Here is a 25,160-nt window from a genome sequence, read left to right as displayed (position 1 = left end):
CTTTCATTAGACATGTCAATATGGCTAAAAAGCACCAGAAAAGCTTTAACACTCACAGGCTTTCCTCCTGTATGGATGTTATCTCTTTAAAAAGAGACCTCTCTTATCTTCCAGACCCTTTGAACCAGCCACACAAGCATAAGTTCCTTTTACCCTCAGCCACTTTTTTTTCCCATCTGGGGCACCTTTGCACAGCTGGTGAAGAACCCTGTGCTACACTGCTGATGTAAAGTAAGCCCAGAGATGACACCATAATAAAAATGGTAAAACAATTCAGTGTGTGAAGCCTTTTTTGACTAGTTGGAAGTTGTACATGAAGCAACAACAAGCAGGAAATGATAAAGATCAGGTTTTATTGACATATTTTCGATACAATAAATATATTTACATGTTCACATTTCAAACATGGAAATACATGTAAAAAAACTTGTACACGAGATCATCTTTGTGTTTCCATTTTTACATTCACCCAAACAGGTACGACAAAGATCTCTCATCTTTGGAGGATTTGGTATAGTCCAGTATTACACTCAAGCAATCAGCAGTGCACACCTGGTGCAGATGATGCTGTAGCAAACACGAGGCAGATGCACCCCCAGTGCAGTCAGTATGATACAGTCGGCTGCTGAATTTATATCCTGAACTGCTAATAAACAAACTCTGCAATCCAGATTAGAGCAGTACATTTGAAATGATTCTCAGAACACCCAGCTACAGATAAATATGTATGTATATATATACACACACTGCTTAGGACTTTACAGGTTAGGAAGGATCACATTCAGTAATAGTAATAGGAGGTAGAATCGTCTCGACAGTGTTGGTATTTCTACGTGGCAATAACAAAAAGGGCTATTACTATCACTGAATTCAAGAACAGAGCTCCTGAAAAAGTGAAAAGGATAAAACAGTTGTTAATCCTGTTTAGCCTGGCTAAATGCTCAAGCATGTAAAGGAAATGTCTACATTCCCCAGCATGGGTAAAACTGCAAAGCAAAAGTGTTAAGTGGTGCTTCTCCAGTGCTCTGGGATGGGCAGCACGGCCTAAGGGGTGACACCTGTACCAAAGCAACCTCAACTTCAGGCACCAGAGTCTGCAAAGGAAAGTATGGTAGGGTGGATTTCAGGGCAGGACATCTTGGGTTCAAGTACCCTCTAAAGAGCTGGAAGTACAGAAAACAGAGCAAAAGATTAAATGCAATGCACTCAGGAAAAAAAGCAGAGAGATGAACAGGGAGTGAAAAGGGCAGGAACATAACAAGGATACAAATGGAAATGGAAAAATGAGGGCAAATGAGATGAAAATGAGAAAAAGCATAGCAGAGAGGCAAAGGGTACCACAGGAAAAAAAGAAGGTTGACTTATTCCAAGGGCTCCTTCATAAATAAAATTATATGCAATGGTACAGAAGATCAGCTGTGAATAAATAAGGGTTAGCATCTGGTCTCTGCTGGATCTGTAAGTAAAAATGTCTATTAATTAGAAGTTAAACTCCTGAAAGAAGTTTCATCATCTGAAAAAGAAAACCTGCAAATAAATGGTTTTGTTATTCTCAAAATAGAGATAAAACTGTAAGGTTCCAATCTCAGCCTGACAGACACTAGGAAAAAAAAATACCATGCATATTAAAATCCATTAGATGCACACAAAGAAAATCCTGAACAAACACAACATCAGTACAGAAGTGTTTGGAACTGTGATCTTCCATGTGACTACACACAACATTGCAATACAGCTACATTTAACTGTACACAGGTTCTTTTACAAAAGTATTTTTAATCTGCAATACTGTTTGAAGTTTAGATGCTAAAAACCACTGAACACCATTGCTGTTACATAAAATAAAGGCAGTGTAACCTGTTGAAAAAGTGTATCTATAAACCCCATTTCCAGTTAGTTAGAAAAATCAGTGAACCAAGAAAGCAGAGAGGAACACAGGCACCTAAAAGACCCCATGAGATTAACCTTCCCCTCGAGGTTTTCTTTAGTGCAATAAGGACCACACTTTCCACCAAAGCAGAGAAGTAGAAAAGGGAGTTTGTTTGTTTGTTTGAAATTAAAAAACCCAACCCTGCCAAAAGCAGCATTATAAAGAACAAAATGATCCTTCCCAACCATTTGATACCAGAAGTTGGCATACGCAAGGATCCAATATGAATCTGGTTTTGTACACAAGCCCCTGTGCTCATGTGGACAGTAAGTTATCTCCATGCTTAAAAATCAGGTTACAAAAAAACCTTACAGAAAATCCTTAGGATTTGTTACTAATTTAAGATAAAATACTTTCAAGTATTATGTTTATGAATTAATTAGAGAACAAGGCATGATTTAAGGTAACATTGAATCAAGAACTCTATGTTACCCTAAATGACCTTCATAATACAACTAACTTTCTGCAATCTGTTTAGGATTTGTTTTCCTTACATTTAACTTCTCATCTATCATGATGCTAAAAAAGAAAAAAAAACCACAAAAAATGCATTAAAAAAAAAGGTTTATGTCTCTCTGAACAAAAATGCCTTTTTGACAGTGAACAGGTGACACAGATTTCTACCTTCAAGTACCTTGACTTGAATCACAGAGACAGTACTACAAAAAGGACAGGAAAAGCACAATACTATGCCAGAGAACAAATCCAGGGTATCTCCCAAGCAGACAAAAAAAAAAAAAACAAAAAAAAAAACAACCAAAAAAACCCCACAAAACCAAAAAAAAAAAAAAAAACAGGAAAAGAAAAGAAAAAAGGCCAAAAAAACTCTCAAAAGAGCCCCCAGAGCCTCCCACCCCCCTCTCAGCCCAGGTACAAGGGTGACACACCCACACACACATACAGCCACACAGTTAATGAGTGCAGGGAAGAGCCTGCAGCAGCTTCCAGGGAAACTGCATCATTTCAAGCTACACAGATAAAAAATACTGTGCTTAAAAAAAGATAAAAAATACAGCACCAAGTAAAAGGTTTTTTCTTATCCCCAGTAGCTGATGTTAAATAAAACCAACTCCAAGGACCTCCAAGGTTATTCTGAAATAACCTTCAGTTTTACTCTCCTCTGTGTCCTTGCAGAGGAAACCTAACATTAGTGAATTAAAATGCTCAGTCTGCTTGGCATTTTAAAGGCTAGAAGGACTTTATAGAAAATCAGAAACCTGAAGCAAATCTTCAGATTTAAACAGGGAGGAAAAACTGGATATCCAGGGATACCATGCAGAGGGGGTGCCTGGATCCACTCCTCCTTCCCTAGGTCACACTGGACATGTGTGGGCTGAGGACAGCATCCCCCTGGCTATGGAGATGCTACAGACCTGTCCTGGTCCCCCTGCCTGCAGCAAGGACCCTGAGTGTCCCCAGCAGCACACCAGAGGCTGGTGTGGCACTGATAAGGTGTGGCACTGGTAACACTGGGATGCACCAACGTGCCACCAACCTGCCCCACATGTGAAACCCAAACTGTGAAACCAAAACAGCCCCAACTTTTGAGGACAATATTACACCACAGACCTAATTTGTACCTGCAAACAGCACAATGGAACAAACCCAGAGAGACCCCATGCCTTGGTCTGACAGTGTTTCCCCTCAGGAGTTAAAGGACAGAGTTGTTTTAGGGTTTTTTTTAATAAAAAAAAAAAAAAAAAAAAATAGAGCATTCAACTAAAATACCACAGATCATATGGGTACTTCAATATTTTAGTCAAGGCAAAATATGAATAGTTATAAAGTGAATTTTCCAGTGGTACAAGATGGAAATGAAATAATTTGAAAAAAAAAAAAAGCTGACTTCATATAACCACCTACTGGAGTTGCCTATTTAAATAATTATAAAATTATGCTAATAAAAACTGAACAAATAATACACAGGATATATGTATTGACTTACTAGCATCTTTATAAAAATTTGAAGATATACACAAAAACACATCAACATTTATGGAACCATATCCATTTAAATTTAGATAAGACAACACAAAAAACTAACAAATAGCTAAGATGTGGTTGACTGTAAGCACTTTGAGTAGCATTTTAATTTTAAAAGGTCAATATTTACATACTACATTAAATGCCTTCTCTTTTTTTTCCATTTTGCATTGTATTGTGAATTCACTACAAAGAAAGAACAAGATAATGGTTGCAACAGATCTTCCAAGAAAGTTAACTTAAAATGCTCAGATTTAACTCTGTGCTGGAAGAGAACACATCAAGAACACGTCTGTCTAGCTTTACCTCTACTTCCTCTGGGTTTTTTTGGGAGGAGACAACAAATGGATCTAAAGAAGCTGTATCATCCAAACCAGTCAATGCCAAGAGATCCACTTTTGTTATGATTTGAGAAATAAGAGAACACAAACATTTTAAAAAATGACTCACCTAATTGCTACTTTTGCTACTGAGTTTTTCAGGACATTAGAGAGATATGGTGACAACACAGGGTGTGAGTATGTATGTATGTGTATAATAAAACAAATATAGACATACATACATATGGTAGGTGTACATGTAGGAAGGTAACCAGGTACTGCAGTAAGCAGCTGAATTAATCCCCAGCAATCCACCCATACCCTGTCTATGCACCAGCATAAATCTCCTGCAACTGCTGTTAAAGAGGATGCATCTACTCATTAAACAGGCATTGCTCACGTCACTCCTTCATTTAAATAGATATGAGGCCATTTCGTGTCTTTATTCCAAAGCCACACATTTGTCTCAAAAAAAAAAAAAATTAAAAACCCAACTGAATAAAAATTTTTAAAACTTAAGTTGGCTGAACCTCAGGCTCTTTGGGATGGATTCAAAACCCAAAGCAGGAGCGTTTCTACAAACTTCTTTGACTTTTGAATCAAACCCATATTCTTAGGCTCCAGGAAACCCTCTAACCCCAATAATGTTTGCTTCTGACAGGACAGCTGATCAACTGCAGATGTTCCTAATGCTGAACTCAGCTGCTGGCCTGTCTGGAGTTTGCATCTACCCCAGATTTCCAGGCACGCACTACTGTAACTCCAGAGATGTCTCCTTGTCCTGCTCACTGCAGAGAAGCTGCTCCCTAACAGTGGGATGAGCAACTGTTTAATGCCTTGTTTTAAAGATCACCAGTTATTTCTTAGGAATAAAAGTGACATAACCTGAGGAGGCAGTGTGGGGGTCCCAGAGCTAATGGTGTGAGGAGTTAAACAGCCTGGGGCTGATCACTCTGCAGGTCTTTGAGGTTGGTCCCACTGGGCATTTCCTATCTGCAGCTCTGTCCTGGGCTTGGCTCTACCCTGAAGCACTAACAGCACTTTATGTACAGCAACTGTGGCTGTCATTGAACATTATGTATGAATTTTTTTATACAGGTGGGTGTAAACCCCACCTCAATGAAAAGATTCTCATTCTGTTACTGTGTCTTGTCACTAAGTTTCAAATGGACTTAAAGAATATTTCCTAAGCACCATGTTATTCTATATTATTTAAATGAACAGAGAGTAGGTCTACCTAGAAGTCTTTTGACAGTACTCATTCCCTCATTATTTTTGGTAAGTTTTACTTAATTGAAAATCGGGATCAAAAGTTGAAGAAAGCCAATTAGGTTTCTGTGCCATTAAATTGTCAAAAAAAAAAAGATACTATTAAAAAAGGTACTATAAATTTGCTTAGCTCATTCTTTCCAGCCTGGCATGCCTATTTTGGACCCCATTTGCAACTCTTTTATTTCATACCCATAGCGTTCTTCTGCAGTTACTCAGGTAACAACCTACATTTCTGCAAGTCCCCCCTGCCCCCTTCAAAAAGTAGGTGGAGTGCTTAAGAGTATTCCTAAAATAAAGCATGAAACAAAACATCATGGTCTAAAAACTAAGGAAATGTTCATAAAAACTGGAATCCAATATAAAGATGACATTTTAATAAGTTTATTCAGAAGTAACTGAAAAAATTGTTACTTTGGCAACCCCGTCTGGATGGCTCTAACCAAAAGGAAATATTACGAATTTTACTTTGAATAAAAGATAAACTCCTTAATGTTTGCATGGCATTTTTGGGAACTGACACGTTCATCAGGAGATTCACAAGGTCCTATAGTCCTTTATGTATCAGGAACACCACATCAAAACAAGTCCCTTCGGGTTTCTTACGGTTCAGCATTAAAGACAAAATAAATCTCAAAGAAAAAAACCTGATCAAAATAAAACACGAGGCAACCATGAAACACTAGGCCAGAAGAACTATCAGGAATGCACCACTCTTCCTGCATAACATTTTTGAAGTGACCCACCAAATATACTTCTTTTTCCTTTCATCTGGCAGAGTTATTTAAAACAACCTAATTACAACTCGGGAGTTCACTACCCCACGATGCTACTGAAGGGCAAAGATCCTTGTTTTTAAAAACCAAGGGAAAATACAGCAGTGTTATTCCTCCTACACAGGGGTTTTATGGAATAAGTGGAGTTGGAAAGAGAAAATGGAAGTCTATGTTGAAATAGAAAAATACACAGACTTATTTACAAAGATCAAAACTACAATTTTCCAGTGTCACCTCCAAAACTTCTCAGCAAACTGCTATTCAGCAAAGCAGACCATGTTCAAATCTATGCAAAAATACCTTCTGTGCTCTCAGGTATACAATGCAACTAATTTGTTTAGAAAAATGAGTTTTCATTCAAATACCTTGCACTGAAGATAAGAGCAACCATTATCAAATATTCTTTGCTATTCTTTGAAAGTTTTTCAAATCTTTTGCTGTAACCGTTCTCTCTCAAGTCACTGTGGTCACACAGTAGGATCCTGAAGAACAATGTCTACATGCATCAAAAGCATTTTGGGAAAAAAAAACCTCTATAATTCCATGTGGTTACAACAGAATGTGAGGAAACTGAACAGAAATTCCACCTTTGCAGATCCTCTTGAATTCACCTCTCCTGGAGGTCACCTTGGTGCTTTCTGGAGTTCAACAGAGCAGTTACAGACTGAGCTGACAGGGTTCCCAACCCAATGGATTCTCCTCTGTGAGTCTGTAGCTCCACAGTACACTGAGGCTGGTGCAGGGATTTCTCTGCAGACATCACTCCACAATCAGTGCCACGTTGATGTGGGACAGATCTATCATGTGCCTGTTAAAAGTTAAAAGAAAGTTAAATGTGGTGCTCAGAGTGATTCAGGCATGGAGCTTCCATGAAGGTCACTAATCAACAGATGCTTTATTGGATTAAAGAAACACTGAGCCAGAGGAGACTGATTTTATCTTCTGAAAGGAGGGAAGGAACCATGGTGGCAGCAGTGCTTAATTATTTACCTGTGGAATTTCTGTTGAAATGCTAAAGCATGTGCTGGCTCCTTGAACTTTGCTATGGCTTTCCGTTGCTGAGGCAGCATCTGTAAACTCTGCAGAGAGAAAAGCCAAAACGTATTTTTAATATTCAAGAGATCTATTTCACAACAGCCCCTTATTTTGCATGAAACCAACTGCAATTTTGCTGTATTCTTTATTCAGAAACAGATTTCTGTTCTCTTATTTGTTGCAATAAAAGAATAGACTGGAAAGAGACTTCTGAGACTGCAGTCAGGGTCCCAGCTGATGGTGTCTGACTTGGTGTTTTAAGCAACTGTACCACCTGGAAAACCCAGACTATCATCACTTGTTAAGGAAAGGTGACAACTCTTCAATCCATGCAGATGAGCCAAACCCCACAGCCAAACTCCCACCAAGTAAGAAGCATTCAACTGGTCAGGGCTCAACTGCCCACACAAACACCTGGAGTCATTTACCTGATGTACATTAAGGGATCAGAGCTTTCCAAAGGTAAAGCAGGGCAGAAACATTAAAAAGTGCTAAGTTCTCTCAGCTGCACATCCTCATGCTGTTTTTATAAAACAAGCGGCCAGCTTTTGGCAGACACCACCACAAAACCCCACTGAGATGGGTTAGGTCACCACATCCAAGTCCTCCACACAACACACATCTCCCCAGACCATCTGACACGTGCCTCCCATACCATGAGAGCAGCAGTTCACAAAGTTCACAAAGCTTTGGCTGTGACAAACCCCCTACATACTACTGAGTCCTCCAAAACCACAGCACACCTCAGCCAGGACTCTGGAGAACTCATGTCCTGATTCCCTGCTGGCAGAGGTCAGGCTGACCCCAGAGAGCAGTCCTGTGGCCTTGGCTATGAGGTGTTATCACACTGATGAAGATTAAAGCTTATTATATTAAAGCTTGTTTGAGTTAGCACTTCAGTTATAATAGAATAATTTTCCAAAAGACACTTGAGAAATTCAAGAAGATGAAGCTTTACACATTAAATAGCTACATATCCAACAACCAGTGAGAACATCCAGCATCACAGAATACTCAGGATGGAAATATGATCCTGAAATCCTGCTGCCTGTGAACACAGGCCAGAGATTTCAGAGTAATGAGGTTAAAACAGATCTGAAGGCTTCAATCGAAATTTCACAGTACCACAGTGATTCCAACCTCTCACAGAAAGTTCTGGATGTTTAATAGCCTATGCAGCAGCACATTAAAGACAGAATTTTTCTGATTCAGCTTCCAGTTGTTCTTACAGCTTTGGATGCAGAATAAAGAATTATTAACATTCTACTTTTCTCTGAGTTTCTACAGAATGGCAATACAGTTTTACACTGAGATATACACACACACAGACAAATGCATGTATATGGACACCTTAAAACTGTTCTAAATTATCACTTCCTGATGGATAATATAAACATAATTCTTTGCTACAGCATTTTGCCTGGAACTCAGCTGCATCCCCCACACTTGGATGATTCCAGCCCCCTGATGGTCAGTCTTCAGGATTTTAAACTTTACCTTCAAAAATTCTGTATCACCATCTAGACTGTTAAAAAAGTACCACAGATCTTTGGAGAAAGCAAGGATTCCTTGGGAAAAAACATACAACCCCACTCAACACATGTTGAGGGTGACACACTTTGGTATCTTAGTGAAAGAATTTTTAATCCCACTAATCTGTTCCCTGTTCATTCAATCTAATGGAGAATTTAGGCAAGATGTCATATGCCTAGAGGAAATTTGTTATTAAAATTGTCTACTTCTATCTTTTTTGAACACATAAGACTCTCTTGGTAAATGTGTATTTAACAAGAGCCATGGCACCTGATAAGTCCTATTTCTTTGTATGTAAGCCTGACAATTCAGCTTTGCCACTTTCTGTAACTTACCTATCTGTGATTTTGAAGCAATTAATTTTGCACATTCTTCTAACTGACAGGAAACATTCCTCTCTCCAGGAAAATCACAGATGTTTAGTATTTCCACCAGCCTGTGATTTCAAAGTGAAAGCTGAGTAAAAGTTAAAGGATTCAGCAAATCTGATAAGCATCAGTAGGGTAATTTTCATTTAATAGTTTTTGGAAAGCTGCTATGATGAAAAGGTATAGCTAAGTCACTGCTGGTAGAAATAGGATTTAACTTAAATAAAAACCACTCAGAGGATGATATTTATTTCTTTTTAAATCAGAATGCTCTTGACACAGTTAAGCACATTTTACCAACAAGAATGAAGTCATGCTTCAAAAAGCAGTGGTGAAAGACCCTGGATAAAGCTGAATTCACCTGCAGGTTTATCTGCAGGAATAAGTGACAGAGATGCTGAAATCTGTGTTCTCCTCCCTTACTGATCTCACTTTTTTATGATTTATAGAACTAGATCTTAACACATGGTTTCTTGACACCACTTTTCTTGCTAAAAAAGAAAGAACCATGAACTAAGTAAGACCTATCACTGAGGACTGTGCTTTGATAACTAAAATTTAAACACAGCCCTTAAATAAGATTTGGAAAGAACCAACTTTAAGAGTTGCCAACAAAAGTATCTGATTTACAACTAAAAACAAACAAACAGAAAACCTGTTCTGTTCAAAGAAGTCAACACTTTTAATAAGAGAAAAACCTGTCTGAATCACTGAAAGGATGAATATTTCAGTGAACAGTTCAACAAGAGGAGCTTACAAGAAGCCAGGGATGCACCCTGCATGTCCTGCTGCCAACTGATCCCCCCCACAATGTCAGGTCTCACTCAACTACCACAGCAGATCCTCCCAAAGCTTTATGCTCCAGACCCTTGTTGTGATCAACTGGAGAAGCTGCTTTTGGTGACTTTTCCCACAAGAACTGAGACATTATTGCATTAATATTCTTGAGAGGTGCAAAAACAAAATTTGATTTTGCAGTTTATACAAGCATGATGATGAATTATTAACAAGTTTCTCAGTAATTAGCATGTAAAAAATTGACTAAAGGAAGACATTCTGGTGTAACACAGACTTATTAACAAAATTAGGTAAAGCATCTAAATATTATTATAGATAACTTATTTATACTTTCTTATGAATTAATAAGCTTATTAACTGACTAGGTTGGGTACTGTGTTCTTACCTGTATTACTGCTTTATTTTCCAAAGCAAAAAAAAAAAGCAATCAAAACCCCAAAGCAATCAAAACCCCAAAGCAATCAAAACACTACATGCATTTTAATATTCAACTGCTTTTGCAACAAGGCATCAGTTCTTGGCTAAGTTTACTGAAAAAGCATCTTTATCAGATTTAATTTCACTGGTCAATACAACTATGGAAACAAAAATCCACCCATCTGATCCTTCACTGAACTGCCTAAACATGACCCATCACCCAGCTTGGGGTAAGGCAGCATCTTCTACTGCTGCAGTTACAAATGCCTGGATTTAAGACTGAGAATTAAGGACTGCAAAACAAGGGATAAACTAATGCTGCACAAACAACACTGCTCCAGTTGGAAACTGTATGAAAAATATTAATTTAAATGGGTTTGATTCAAATTCTCAGCCTCTGCTGCACTCAGACTATGTCAGCAAAAATGATGCATAATCACTTCATGTTTGTTAAGGTATATGAGGTATATACACCTTCCTTGGGTGTAGATAAAAAAACCCTTCTGGTTCTGTTTTAACACGAGACAATTACTAAGTTAAGTTACTCTGAAGATGTGACCAGAGTCTGAAATGCCACCATCTCTGCTGTGTTTTCAAACAAATCCTCATCTATCATGACTTGCAAGTGGGAACATTATGCATCCAGCTAACAAAGATTTATTTATGTTCTGATTTTGGGCCAATACCTTCTTGCTCACTTCACTACCTAAGCCCTGAGCTGTATGTTTTAAGAACACTGATGATAAAACACACAACACATTTGCCACAGGTGCAGGGCCTGAGCTGCTGCCATTCCATCCTGAGCAGACAGGCTATGGGCTGGGCATAGAAATTAGCAGCTCCACTTCAGCAGAAACCTGAAGTAAAATTATTGCATGCTTATCCTACTGGATTATTTCTGTCTTTTTGAATTTGGGGTGATTTGCAGTTTAGAGCTGCTTCTACATTTGGAAGATGTCAACAGTTACAGTCAGGAGAAAACATTCCTTGTGTACCCTGTGGTATTTTATTACCTCAAAATATTCAAGGCATTATCTCAAAGACTTACTCCATCAGCTTCTGCTTTTGTTGATTCCAAACAAACAAGCTAGGAAAATACATCCAAAAATTAATTCATTTTACAAATCTTAATCATGTTACCTTGCTAGTTTAACACACTTAAACTTCATCCTTTTTGAATAATTTGGCAGCTGTTTTGGGGTTTTTTTACAGTGATGACATTCAATAGCCCCTCTCCCCTTCTAAAAACACATTATTATTTGAAAACACAGAGGCACAAATACCACTGCTGATGGGCTCAGCCACAGCCAGTGGTGGGTCCATCCTGGAGTTGGGTGGTATTGCCTCAATCAGACACAGGGGAACCTTCAGGCAGCTTCTCACAGAATCCACCCCTACTACAAAAACACAGCCATGCAAATCCAACACCCATTTCTCAAAAAGCAATTCAGTGTGCTATTCTTAGACCTGAGGCAGCACCACACAGGACTAATGCCAGCTGCTCCCTCCTTTTCAAAGAACAAACATTCCTACAGCAATCCTTGGTCTTATGATCTCCATTGTAATAACAAAACACATGGTTCTATGTTTCCCAAAGCATGATACCTCAGTAGGAATTTGATCTGAGTTTGGTATTATTCTGTAACCTACAGATTTTGAAAGGCCAGTGGTGGGAGGCAGGGGAGGAGGCAGCTCTGCCTCTGGAGACCAACTGGTTCTAGTGAGCATTGCTTGATTTACTGGGAGGGCCCCCACTCTTCCTCCACAGGAGACTTCTCTACTGCAACCCCAGAACCTCCTATCATGAGCCCCTAGACTGAAATACCACAATCCTCCCAAATGTCACAGCTCTGAGAAAACAACTTCATTCACATCTTCTCTTTAAGTTGACCTAGTCAGATGTTCACCAGAGGATGAAAACCTCTTCTGGGACCCACTCAGGTGGAAAGGATTGACAATATACACAATAACTTCCAAGGGATTTCAAATGACTGGTTACTTCACAGATTTGGCTGTACATGTACTGTGCAGCAGCTCCTGATAGCAGCCTGAGGTCACAGGTATTCTGAGCATGTTTGACTCTGGAGGACAGAGATTACATTCTGACATATTTCTAGCATTAAAAATAAGAAGCTAGTTTAGAGTGAGGAAGAGTATTTTACATGGAAGGGATTTAGGAAGCACAGAGCTCATATTGATCTTGATTGTCTTCTTTTTCTGCTGAGGAACTGCCATGGAATGATGCAGATCTTAGGCTGAATGGAAAATTCAAGAAGCTCAGTATTTCATAATCATACTTTTGATTGAGAGCTTGCTTACAAGCTGTTATAAAACACACTAGTTGACTCAAAAACTTAAAAAACAATCAGCAACTCTGGCTTTTTCTGCACCTGAACTACTATCAGTGACTAAAGCATAATTATCATAAAAGGAGCATTCCTTCTCTGAAGGTATTTCCTTAGGCCTGAAGATCCACACAACCCTCAAATTTCTCCTCTAAGCTCTGCAATTAAATTTGCACTTACCTGTACAATACTGAAATAGCCACAGTATGATCAGAGCAGCACATTAAGGTTTAGTAAAGCTTCACTGCAAAACCAAGGGCCTTGAGAGAAACAGCAGGACATCCTCAAGTACAAAGCAAGAGACTGCAGAATACAAACACCTTGGACACCAGAACTCCCAGAGGTTACACAGAGTAAGAAGTGAAAAGGGAGATAACAGAGCACTGGGAGATGGAAACCAAGCAGGTAGGAATGAGACTGGAGCAAGCACTTGTTTCAGCCATAGGAGACACATAGGAAATGAAAGTTTCCTCCTTCACTTAATTTCTCTCACTAAGTAAATGCACTGCCCACCATACCACACATTCAGTTCACCAGTGGGTTTGGGATTAGAGATGCCAGTTCATACAAAGCTGCTAAAAACCAGGTCTGTGGAAAAAGAAAGCAGAGTTCCCCAACCAATATCATCTCTAGTGTGTGATCCAAGCTGTTCTGTAACAAGTGAAATAGCAGCACAGCAGGTACTGAACAGAACAATCAGATTCTATTTTTGCTTCCCTCCCATCAATAAATGCAGACATGTTTTTATTGTCCTCACAGTCTCCTGATACCTGAAGCATCTTTCCTGGCAGTGACACTTCCCAGCCACTACCAGCAGGCACAGAGGCTGGGACAGAATGTATTTATTTCACCCTCAGCTGTTGCAATTGATCTCTTCTACCTTCTGTTCCTCCTTTTTGCTTTTCTGACACCTTTGACTTCCTACTATTTGCCCTTTAAAAGTACTCAGCTTTCTTTTTCCATATGCAAGGTGTCATGAGGGGAAAGGCTGTTCTGTCCCTGAGCTGGGCATCTGTCACTCCCACACAGCTCTACAGCAAGGCTGAACTGGACAGGTTCATGATGGAGCTGCCCTTCTTTTCCCCCAGCCCCAAGGATGGAGCAGGACTGGCCACATCTTCTCCCATAGCTTCTGCAACAGCTGAAAATGTTTTCACAAGCAGAAAGACCACAGTGGTCCCCTGGTCAGGCTGACCTTCTGTCAGAGCAGAACCCCCTGCTGCCCTGCAGAAGCACCCTCATTCTGGGTGTGTGCACCCATGGCACTTCCCCTGATGCCTCTGTGAACTCAGTTAAACCCTGGGAATGCAGGCAGGGCAGGCCTGGCTGGGGCTGCCTTTACAGCAGCCCAGCACTAGGTAGCACTGTCACTCCAAGAAAGCAAAACCAGGCACATCAGCACTGCAATTGCTTTTCCAGAGCAGAAATGACAGTGTTAGCAGAGCAAAACCCTCATTTGTAGAACTAGTCAAAGTACACCTACAATCCCAACATTCTCCTCACCTCTGATATAAACAGAGGTGCTTTCCCATTTCCTCTTTTTTTAAGCATTAGAAATTATCATCTTAAATCTTCAAATACTGATGCTTTATGTTTGCATGTAAGAAAACATGATCAAAGATTATGATGATGATGGAATACCTCCATAGAACAATTCCCTCAGTACTCAAATTATCTGAAGATCTAGAAAACAGTCTATTCTACCTGCCACCATCCAAAAAAAACTCAATTCATCTGAGGATGGCAACAGCTAGCTGAACACAACCCTCTTTAGAAAATATAAACACTAAACCTGAATTCAAGAGCACAAAAAAAGAAAAATACAAGTGCTGTTTCTCATGACCTTTGCAACTTATTAGTAATCTACTTTATCAAGTGGTTCTGGATGGATGTGCATTGAATGTCACTGCTCCACCACCATCCTCAGGAGGCTTTAGTTTGGTGATGTGCACAGAATCTCCTGTACTTTCCAACACTTTGGAATACATAATTTTATTTATAACATGTAATTATTTTAGAATCAGCAATGAAATTTTATTGCAGGTACATTATTTGCTTCTGAAAGCTCATCCTCTCCAGAAAGAGTGTGACAGCAGAGTGTATGCTGGAAGGAAGCACTTCTAATTTCATCATGTTTGAGTTGTAAAAGGCAGCTGTAACAAAGGGGATGTTCCTGAAGCCCCAAAGATTTTCTTAAAATCAATGTCTTCAGAATCTTAATGGTATTTTTTTTTCCTATGTTAATAACAGAGCACCTTTAGTGAAGTGGGGATGAGAATCAGAATTAGTGATTAGGCAACAGAAGGTATTTCAGAGGTTATACATGGGAAAAGATAATTTTCTCCCATTTCTAGGGTATGGGAAGGGAAAAATGCCAAATTTCCAACTTCAGCTCTAAATATCCCCCATCCTGTCTTATGCATGCCCAGTTATTCCCAAACTGTGACTCACTGACACCTCAATGAAAGCTGATGGCAAAGCTGGGAGCACTGAACATAACAAACTGAGGGAAGTTTTTAACTTCCCTTCCCAAGCTTTGTGCAAGGTGCTTGTACCTTGAAAATGATACTGACAAGAAAAAGCTAAAAATAAAACCCCAAACCTTTTGGACCAGAAAAGCAAAGTAATCTCTTCCTCCTTAATCCATTGATAGATTATAGACTTTTCCCACAACTTTAAACTGTTATGCCAGCAAAGATTCACTTTCTGAGGAAAGACACACAGGATGATCACACTGTAACAAATTCAGGATATTTGGAACCAAGAGCTGGTGTGGGCTCAGTTGCTTTACAGATGTCCCAGCATGGAAGGCGAAGATGAAGCAGAGGTCCTCTACCAGGTGGGACAAGTGCTTGTGGTCTGTTCATCTTGTAAAAGAGCAAGGAGCTCCTTGGATTTCTTCCTCCCCTCTGGGACCTCTGTCTCAGCCACTCCCACCTTCAAGACACTATCCAGGCATGAAGAGAACTCCCTAAGTTTTGATTCAGATTTAAATTTCCTTTACAAATTGCAAAAAATAAGCATGAGTTCAACACGCTTATTTCCCCTAGAGACAAATAAAATGAAAAATCTTGATTTCAAAAGAGTTTAGTTCCTTAAGCAAAATTTTGGTGAAGATAGTCAACAGCTGAAAACAGGATATTCTACACCTCAAAGACTGAGTCAGATAGAACTGACTCTCCTTTCCCTTCCCTTACTATTTCTTCAGCTCCTTCAGAAACCAGCTAAAAACCTGGGCATCTTGGCCTAATTTCAAAAAAAGCAGCTAGAATTTCACACCTTGCTGTCTTCTCAACACTGCCATCTCCCCAAAGCCCTCCTATTTCAGTTCATCAAGCTGCAACACTTCATCTTAGAGGACCAGAGCTCTGCACTCCCCAAGATCTGTTTGCTGTGGTCCATGCCTCCCACACACACTGTCCTCCCACAGGAACCCCCAAAGCCTGGGAAGAGTCCAGGCCATGGGAAGAGCCCTTCCAGCCACTGCTGGGCTCTCTTCAGCATCTCCCTTCAGCACTCCTCCCTGCAATGTCCCTTACATGAAAACACATATACAAGGAAGAATGAGGAAATAATTGAGTCTCCCTTTGCTATCAGAGCCTCCTGACCCTCCCAGCTGCAGGGGATTTTGTGCAACACTGAGCACAAGCAAGAGTTAAAATATTCATTTACAGCCAGGAGAAAATCTACTTTTGTAATTCAGGATAATGACCTCTTTGAAAATCTAGCACCACCTGTATAAAACTAATTGCTGTGGGCAGCAACAATGCAGATTTTCAAACATTCTGTTTTCCATTCTTGTCCTCCAAGTCACTTAAAATTGTTACTGCATCTCCTCATTTGGTGCATGAACACTTCAGTGGTGCCACTTGTCAGGGTACCATTAAAAAACAAAATAAAAAAGCTAAGTATTACAAATGGTGGAACCAGTCTCATATTCCTCCTACAAAGAGCATCACTTTTTTCCTGCATATCTCACCATCTGTATTTGTGAAACATCATTTAGTCTCACACAAGCCAGGAAATTTCTAGCCTTCTACAAGTCAGACTTGAAATTCAAGTGCAGAATTAGCACAAGAGCATTCTGCATCATTAGCCAATTTCAAGCATCTTGTTCAAGCACTGCTTCCAGATTTCTTGTAAGGAAAATGGATGATGATTCAGAAAGCATAACTTCCAAAGGTACAGTTGATGCTGCTGCAAGAATACAAGTTCTGGAGGGAACAGATATGCATCAAATCCCACTAGAAAATTAGTCATTGTTTTTTCTCCTGTAAGTACATCCTCCTAAATTGGTCTGTGACATTGAATTGAGAGACCAGGGTTTGGAGTTTGCTATGAAACAGCAAGTACTGAATAAATTTTTTAGCACATTCTCAATAACTTCTCTCAGTTGTGAGATTTCATTGCAGGGTTTCTATTAATCTCCTTCTAATATTCTCATGCAAGATTTAGCAAGTAAACACTGAATAATTTCCTAGAGTACTACAGAACACAAAGGCACAAAGTATTTTGTGAGGGTAGTTTTGCTTTCCCAAACAAATTAAACATCTCTGAATTGATGACTTAAATAATTCAGCATTATTCCATTTACTAAATTAGGAACAAGTGAGGCAGAGTGTTCATTTTTAAGAGAGCAGTCTGTTTTGCAACAGAGAGATGATCCCAGTAATAAAGAATTCTCACAGAACACCTCCAATTCATGCATTACATTTGTCTGAAAATGTTGTTCCTCTCAAAAGGAAAGAAATTTCTCACCTGTATTTTTCATTATTCATTGACTGGTATTTTTAAATGCAATAAGTGAGAGAGGGCCTCCTAAGCCTTTCACTACTTTGAAAACCTCCTGCTTTCCTCCAGTCATTTAACTGACACATCAGTTCCAGGAGGCAGTTTGTGAACAGAAGCTGCACAGCAGATACAAGTGTGTGCATGTCATAACCTTGCCCACAGGCCCCTACCGAGGAGAACCTTCTAAAAAATTAAGGATCAGTAAATTCCTCCAAAGAAGACTGAAAAAGTAAAGGATGCTACACAGTATGAAATGTCCTCTGGGTCATTAGGTGCTTGTACCCCAGGACTGCAGTGACAGGAAAAGGTAAATGTCAAAAAGGAGAGTAGGTGCAAGTCAACAATAAACAAGGACAGCACCCAAAATACATCTGCTTTGATATGACCATCTGGCTCTAACAACCTCACAGAATGGACAGGCTTGTATTGCCTACAAAAACAACACAGATAGCACACAAACTCCAAAATGAAGGAGGATTTTGCAGCAGGAATGTGATGGTTAGCAAAATCCTACTGTGCCTCCTGTGCTGCAATATCATCACGTGCTTGCCTTTGCTACCAGGTGTAGCTTGGTGGGTGGGGGTGCCTTCAAACATAAATTACCAATAAACACACATTGTATTTAATGTCAGGGAATTAATTGAGCTTTCCAGAATGAAAGCCTTTTGGCACAAAAATGATAAACCAAGGTTGACCTACCTGAATGGGTCCCACTGACATCAGCAGGTTTTTCAGTTGGACATCAGTAGTTGATGAAGAAAGCCCTTCAACTGACACAATACAGGGCTGAGGTTTGCACTCCACCACTCGCAGGTTCTGTTTATTTGGCATCAAGCGTCCTCGGCCCATCTGGCCTGCTACTCCTCTGCCTCTGCCGTGCATAATGACCTGCCAACAACAAAAGTAACAGGATTTTGATTTACTTAACCACGGACTCTGTGTGCTGCACTTGACAGAGGATATAAAAGTTGGCTATTTACTTGAAGACTTGATTAAAGTCTTATTTAAAACAGCTTGTTGCTGTTCACCAATTTGAAAGGCCACTTACTAACATATTCCTCTGCTGCTTATGCAAACCTCTTTTAGCAGGATAACAAGGTATATATTGAGTTATATATACTGCATTCATCCTAGAAGCCTCAGCTCTAGCACAGATTGATCAATCACACAGTGGAGGATCTCAGACAAAAATATATAACCTAGTTTTCAACACTGATCAGCAGCATGTGTTCAGCTTACACATTTTGAGGATGGACAAAAAAGCCCAACAGGTGATCCCTCTCCTTCTATTCTTAACCCATAGTTAAATTTAACGTACTCAGGATCAGCAAAGTGCTTCAAGCACCTTCAATCTCTACTGCTACCAACTCTTGGTTTTATTGCATAAGGCTAAATAACTTTAAAATAACTATTTTCAAAGTTTCTCTCCCCTGTACTCTGGAGCAGGAAACGCATGGATTTAATTCTTGCAAATTAAATGTTGAACAGAGAGAGAGTGGAAAAATAACAGTGACACAGAGTAACAAACATTTAACAGAGTTAACACTTAACAGTGAGTCAACATTCAACAAGAGTTTCTTGATTCCTACTTGGAAAGCCTATGATGGGTGATAACTTTTCATGCCCTTCAACATCTGCAACAAAACTTTATTCTTCTATGAAGCAGAAAGATTATGGCCACCAGTTCAAAACCAAGAACTAACTTAAAAGCCAAAATGCCAGCTACCTTCAAGGAGTGTGCCAGCTTGCAAATGCAGAGAAGGCACACACTGCAGTCACCCTGACCCTTCCCTGCCTCCTACCAGTGCATGATCAGGGCAAAAATCAAGTTACAAGATCACCAACTGTTTTGAGTGGAACCAGCTTTGGGGATCCACAAAGAGCATCCTGAAACAGTTACTGTGTGCTCCTACATAGGCAGGAAACTTCCAAAATAAAATCTTAAGCACAATTTCAAAAACCCACTTGGTTTTAAAGCTAAAAATGGTTGGTTACCACCTCCTCCAGTAGCTGTCTCAGGACACATGCACTTCCCCAGGGAGTGCTGAGTTGGCCAGAACATCAGCAGATGAAGCAACCTGCAGGCACTGCCAGTCTGTGCTGGGTACAAACAAGTCTCTCTAGATTAAAAGCTTTATATGCAATTATGCACCTCCTGGGTCATGTAGCCCTGTGCTAGCAATTGACAAACAGAATGCTGGTTATTAATAGAGCAACACAGCTAGACAGTGAAACTTCTAGCACCAATATGCATCTAAAAATCACCTTTTTAGGTTGATGGATTCCCTGGATGTTTTTGACTCCTTGAGGAGCTGGTGAATGGATCTGTGCCTGCTGCTGCTGTTGGTGCTGCTGCATTCCCTTTGTCAATGTGACCTTCCGCACTGGCGGCTGTTTCGGCTCCGGGGGTTGCTGAGGCCGCTGGGGTTGGCCCTCTGGGTGAAAAAAGCCAGCATCCTCTCCCCCCTGCTGAAATCAACAACACAACAGCGGCTCAGTGTCCAGGCACTGCACACCCTTGCCCTGAGCAGACTCCTGCCACATTCAGCTCATTCAGAGAGTGTCCAGGGCTTTGCCTGCTAAAGCAAACTGGTGGCTGTGGCAGTCGCGTGCAAAGGAAATTGCACTTCAGCCTAAAATAAAGCCATGCTAGCTGAAGAACAGATTACTTTGTTCATGTTTTATTATAACTACAATGGTCAATCATGTCTTTTCATATACAAAGCAACAGGATGTTTTCACTTCTCTTCCCAAATCATTCTTCCTTCCAGGCTACATACGAACTATGGTGTGTGTTACATTTTTATTACTTCTCTTTTTTTTTTTTTAATATAATGAGAGACATACACATTGCAGAATGAGGAGCAAAGAACTGTGAAGAAGTTCCTGAACTACAAGAATCAGGAAAATGCTCTTCTCATCTTTAAGCCTTCAGCCCTCTTTAGTTAAAAACCTATTTTGAAGTGCATACTCCTTCTCCAACTTCTATACCACCAGCTTTTTAAGCAGTCCCTTTCCTTGGATACTGTCTGTACTTGGAACAGTTCCTCAAGGTGTTTTTTTGTTTCCCTTACAAAGCTCTTGTATTTGTAATCATAAACACAGTGAAACACCATCTCAGTGTCTCTCTCATCCAAGGTAACTCTTGCCATAACATCTCTTGGTGCAATCAGGCACAGTAAAACCTGTCCAGATTAGAACAATCACTGAAAATTCCAAGGAGCAAGAACCAGCAGAGTCTGACAAAGTATCAGGTACTTTTGCATCCATGACCTGCATTGTATTATTGCATGGTTTCAACAGCGGTATCTATACCTTGACAGGACTTCAACTTTAGACCTTAAATACTAATGAACATTTTATCTGTAGGGGGAAGGCTTTGACTAACTTCCTAACCAACCTCTGGTAATCCCATGAAAGCTCTCAAATAGAATGCATATCTAAGGGGAAAAAGTAAAATATTATGAAAGCACCTTTATTTACACAGGATTTTCTTTTCCCCTTCCCTTAAATATTCACAAGCCAGAACTCCTTTTGCACCTGTAACACATCATGAACCAGAGGGTTTCATGCAAACTGGCAAATTTCTTGAGGATAAGGAGACAAAACACAATAACACAATAGCAAGATAATTTTCATTGAGAATACAAATTAGTATCTCTCCATCAAAGAAAAGCAAAAAAATATCTAGTGAGGACTGTTTACTAAGCCTCAGTTAAGATTTGGTAAGAAATAATCTGCGGTATGTGGGTCAGTCTCATGTTTGATAGTCCAGTAGTTCAGAATTTACACCTCAAAATCAAGGCCTCTGCATGATAAAGTATATGCAGCAGACTACAATTTCTCAAGAACTCAAATCCCAGACAAATGAGCTTCAAACCTCCTTGCACTGCAACTCTAAAGCACAATTTGTCACAGGGAAAATCCTAAAGCTCAAGCTCATCATGGCATTTGTCCACAGTGTCCAAAACAAGAAAGCAACAGAAATGTGCATTTCTCTTTTCCACCTCTAATCACAAACAGGTTTTTTTCTCTGCTGAACTGAATGGCACCAAGTCTTCATGGAAAGTTTGATATATAAACCTTTGAGAGCAGCAATTAGTGAGAAATTACAAAGTTTCCCTTCAGTTTTTTTTCAACTTGTATTCAAAAATACAAAAGCAAGAGCACTCCTGAAAAATCCAAACACATGCACAAAACCTTACCAGCATTAAATCCTTGTTTTAATATTAGTTCTGATATCAACATCACCATAAGCTCTATGGCTTGATCAGATAATTTCTTTTATTCAACCCTACAGCAGCTGGAAGATGATGAAACTAAAAAGAACAAAAAAAAATTCTAGCAGGAATTTAAATGCAATAACTGGGAGTTAAAATCTAATCTCTGCTAAATGCCTGCTGTGAGAACCATAAATATTTGCAACCATTTCTTTCCAAACCAAAAAAGGATCCCAGCACATCAGAAGAGCATCTGAGAGCAAAGCCCTCAGGTACAAAACACATCCAACATGCTCATTACTGAAACTTCAAAAGCAAACAATAATTTCACATAAAAGTCTAGGATGGCCAACAGCCACCCCATATTTAACTACCAAGCTCAATTATCACCAAATAAAACTGTATAAACTGAACAGAGGCATTAGCACACCACATTGGTTTGCACTGATGAAAAATCTGATGGGGTTTGCTCCCTGCTGGGGTCTCAAATGCCACTATTGGTCTTTGCTGCTACCAAGATGCTTCTGTGAGCCTGAAAAGGTGGAAAGCTCTGGACTTTTCAATGATTTGATCCATTTCAGAAATAAGAAAACCTACAGAAAACAATAGAGGAAAGGGATGGAATGAGTTTTGCTTGTTCCTGCAAAAAGAATAAAAGGAAAGGCAACTGAACCAACCAATCCCTTTTTTAATATTACTGCTCTGAACATTTACTGGTTTTGAGATGACTTGAAGAGGGGAAGCAGAGACAGAACTGCAGCAGTGCTTCTCCAGAGAGGTCTGTGAGTCAGACATGGTACCCCAGGTCTAACAGATCTCAGAAAGTCAGCAAGACATTAATTCCTGTTCCAGGCAGTCTGGCTTCAACTGAAGATAAAAACCTGGTGGTTTTCACAAGAAATAAAACCCAAATGTGACTGCTAAGTGACATGTGCCAACAAGCAAAATGACCCAGAAGAAGCATTTCAGCAGTAATTCCTCTTTCACTGGTTAAAGACAGAACTGTGCAAGGACAAACACTGTCCCAGCCAAAACAAACAACCTGTGTAGTACCATGTAGTGGTGAATTACTCTCACCACCACCATTCTTTACACTTCTATGCAAGACAAGAACAAGTGGCCTTTCCAGGTACAACAATGAAGAACCAAGTCAAGCAAAACACCTGAAAAAAGCTTTTTAACTTCTGGACTTAAAGCTACAAAACCTCAGAATGTTATGGACAGGTCACCTGCTCATTGGACTACACTGCCATTTTGGAGGAAAGGACATACAGCTGTAAAGATGACTGTACATATGCTGACTCCTGATGTTCCCTCATCACACAGCAAATCACAGGCAAGCAATTAAGTCCACTAAAGCTGTACTGCAGCAGCTACCACAAATGACATCTAAATCACAAAAACTAAATTGCTAACATCTCTTCTACTTAAAATGTCTCAGGTCTCAGTCATCCTAAATCAATTTTTGGTTTTCCTGAAGACAATTTCTGTATTGTTATTTTTCATCAGCTTACATCATTGCCTTCCCCAGATTAAAATATGCAGCAACAGAAGGAGGTATTAAAGTTTTAAGCCTTCTCATGTCAACACACATTTTCTTTCCTAGAGTATTTCACAATGTACAGGGCTGCAATAAATCTTTCAGAGATGCATCTATTCATCATCATGGCCTGTCTCACACAATTTGATGTACAAAATGCTGATCCCAGGTAGAATACCTTAGTCGACCACACAAACCAGGGACTGATTGATATAAGCTCTGATTTTATACTTCAAATTTCTTCTAAAGTCCTGAGCAGAAAATGAATTTTCATTCTTTGTCTGCAAATCAATGATGGAAGAACGCTTTCCTCTTATTGTTTACTCCTTAATTTCTACATTATAAATCATCCAGTTTCAAGCTCCGAATTTTGAAGTTTCACAAAGGGTCTGCCTTCCTAAGATCTGGCCAGGAAAGAGTTCTCTTCAATGAAAAAGAAACTTTTCTATTATTCAATTAAAGCTGGAGCAATGAAAACACCTTTTTTTAAGTTGCAGGAGTTCTGTTCAGGGGAAGGTATAGAAAGTATCATTCAAATTTCAAGTACTGAAAATTGTGAGCAGCACCAAAACAAGTTAATTTCAAATACTGTGTGTATATAAACAAAGCTCAAAAGATTGAGGTAAAAGGATTTGATTTACATGGTGAATGTTTTTCAAGCCTCTGCTCTGGAAGAATCTGTAGTTTGACCTAAAACTAGACTAACAAGAAGAACTGATGCCATTCAATAGCCATGACTTTTAGAACCAATCCACTGATACCTATCAAGGCTGTTTTTCATCAGCCTCTCACTATACAGATGTATATATAGTCAGGGTTGTGTTTTGAGCAACTTAGAAAGAATTCTGTCAAATATGAGATCACAAATTCTAAAAGCAGAATTCTTTGAAGGACTGCTTGAATTTAGCAAGCTGCAGCTTCTGTCATAATCATTATGACAGTTTTATGATGAAGTTTATTTGCCACCAACATTAGCAGGACAAATTTATTTATAACAAATGCTTTAAAATGTACTGATAAAAATGCCTATTGATACTGTCAGAGCTGCTTGCAATTTGACAGATCAAATCTTATTTTCATTCTTAAACCCCATGAAGGAATGGTATCACCAACTTGCATTCTGTAGTGAGCAAATTGATTAATCCCCCTCTATAGAAATCTCAACTCTTGATTACACCTATCAGACGTTAAGCAGCATTATTCTAGAGTGACAACACTTGACAAATTCCCAAACCATTTTTCTCAGCCTTTGTGGCCCTGCTAGCTTGTATTAACCCTGATGAAAAATTAATTTTCCTTATCTTCTGCTAAACCCCAAAATCCAAATCCGCCAAACTGGCAACTCTTTCTGTAAAGGTATTATGAAAACCTCTAAAAGATTAATTGCATGTCTTCAGGTGACATTAAATTAATTTCTGTACTCGTGACAGACATTTGATACTCCGTACTGAGAGGACAGATAACATTGTCAGGATACACAGAAGGACAGTGGTGCAGTGTCCCAGGGCAGCCTCTTATGAATTCTCCTTTCGATAAGGCCATACTTCACTGTCATTGGCACTGTTAGTGATCTTGCAGCCCACAGACCTCACTGCACAGGTTTCTATTAACCACCACAATGCTGGCTCTATCCATGTAATCTTTGTAAAGCTAATTCAAAATCGTCCAATAGCAAAGGGATGTGCATGCTGGATAAGGGAATAAATAAACTCTGGTTGATTTGTGTAAAAATAACACAGAGAAGCAAAATGTTGTCAGCTTTTCTGAGATGCTTTACAACTCAAATTCTCTGTAGCACGATGAAGACTTAAATCTTGTAGGGAAATCTCAGTCCA

At 39.5% G+C, this 25,160-nt stretch overlaps 1 protein-coding gene across 4 annotated transcripts in view; it reads right to left on the bottom strand.

Annotated features, from left to right (window-relative positions):
- Window positions 1-333: 333 nt before the first annotated feature.
- The window catches only part of RBM33 (RNA binding motif protein 33), a 102,846-nt gene continuing 78,019 nt past the window's right edge, over window positions 334-25,160 (bottom strand). For 2 of the 4 annotated variants that reach the window (XM_050970315.1, XM_050970317.1), the window contains 4 exons: window positions 19,831-20,034; window positions 18,265-18,453; window positions 7,269-7,357; window positions 334-7,086 (listed from right to left, as the gene is read on the bottom strand). In XM_050970315.1, the coding sequence (XP_050826272.1) occupies window positions 7,038-7,086; window positions 7,269-7,357; window positions 18,265-18,453; window positions 19,831-20,034 (531 nt within the window). In that variant the 3' untranslated portion in view covers window positions 334-7,037. The remainder of the gene's footprint in view (window positions 7,087-7,268; window positions 7,358-18,264; window positions 18,454-19,830; window positions 20,035-25,160) is intronic. The other 2 variants (XM_050970316.1, XM_050970318.1) reach the window with 2 other exon arrangements.

Source organism: Serinus canaria, chromosome 2 (assembly GCF_022539315.1).
Source record: "Serinus canaria isolate serCan28SL12 chromosome 2, serCan2020, whole genome shotgun sequence".
Taxonomy (NCBI): domain Eukaryota; kingdom Metazoa; phylum Chordata; class Aves; order Passeriformes; family Fringillidae; genus Serinus; species Serinus canaria.
The sequence above is the reverse complement of the archived record's forward strand: the minus strand, read 5'-3'. Positions and strand labels throughout refer to the sequence as shown.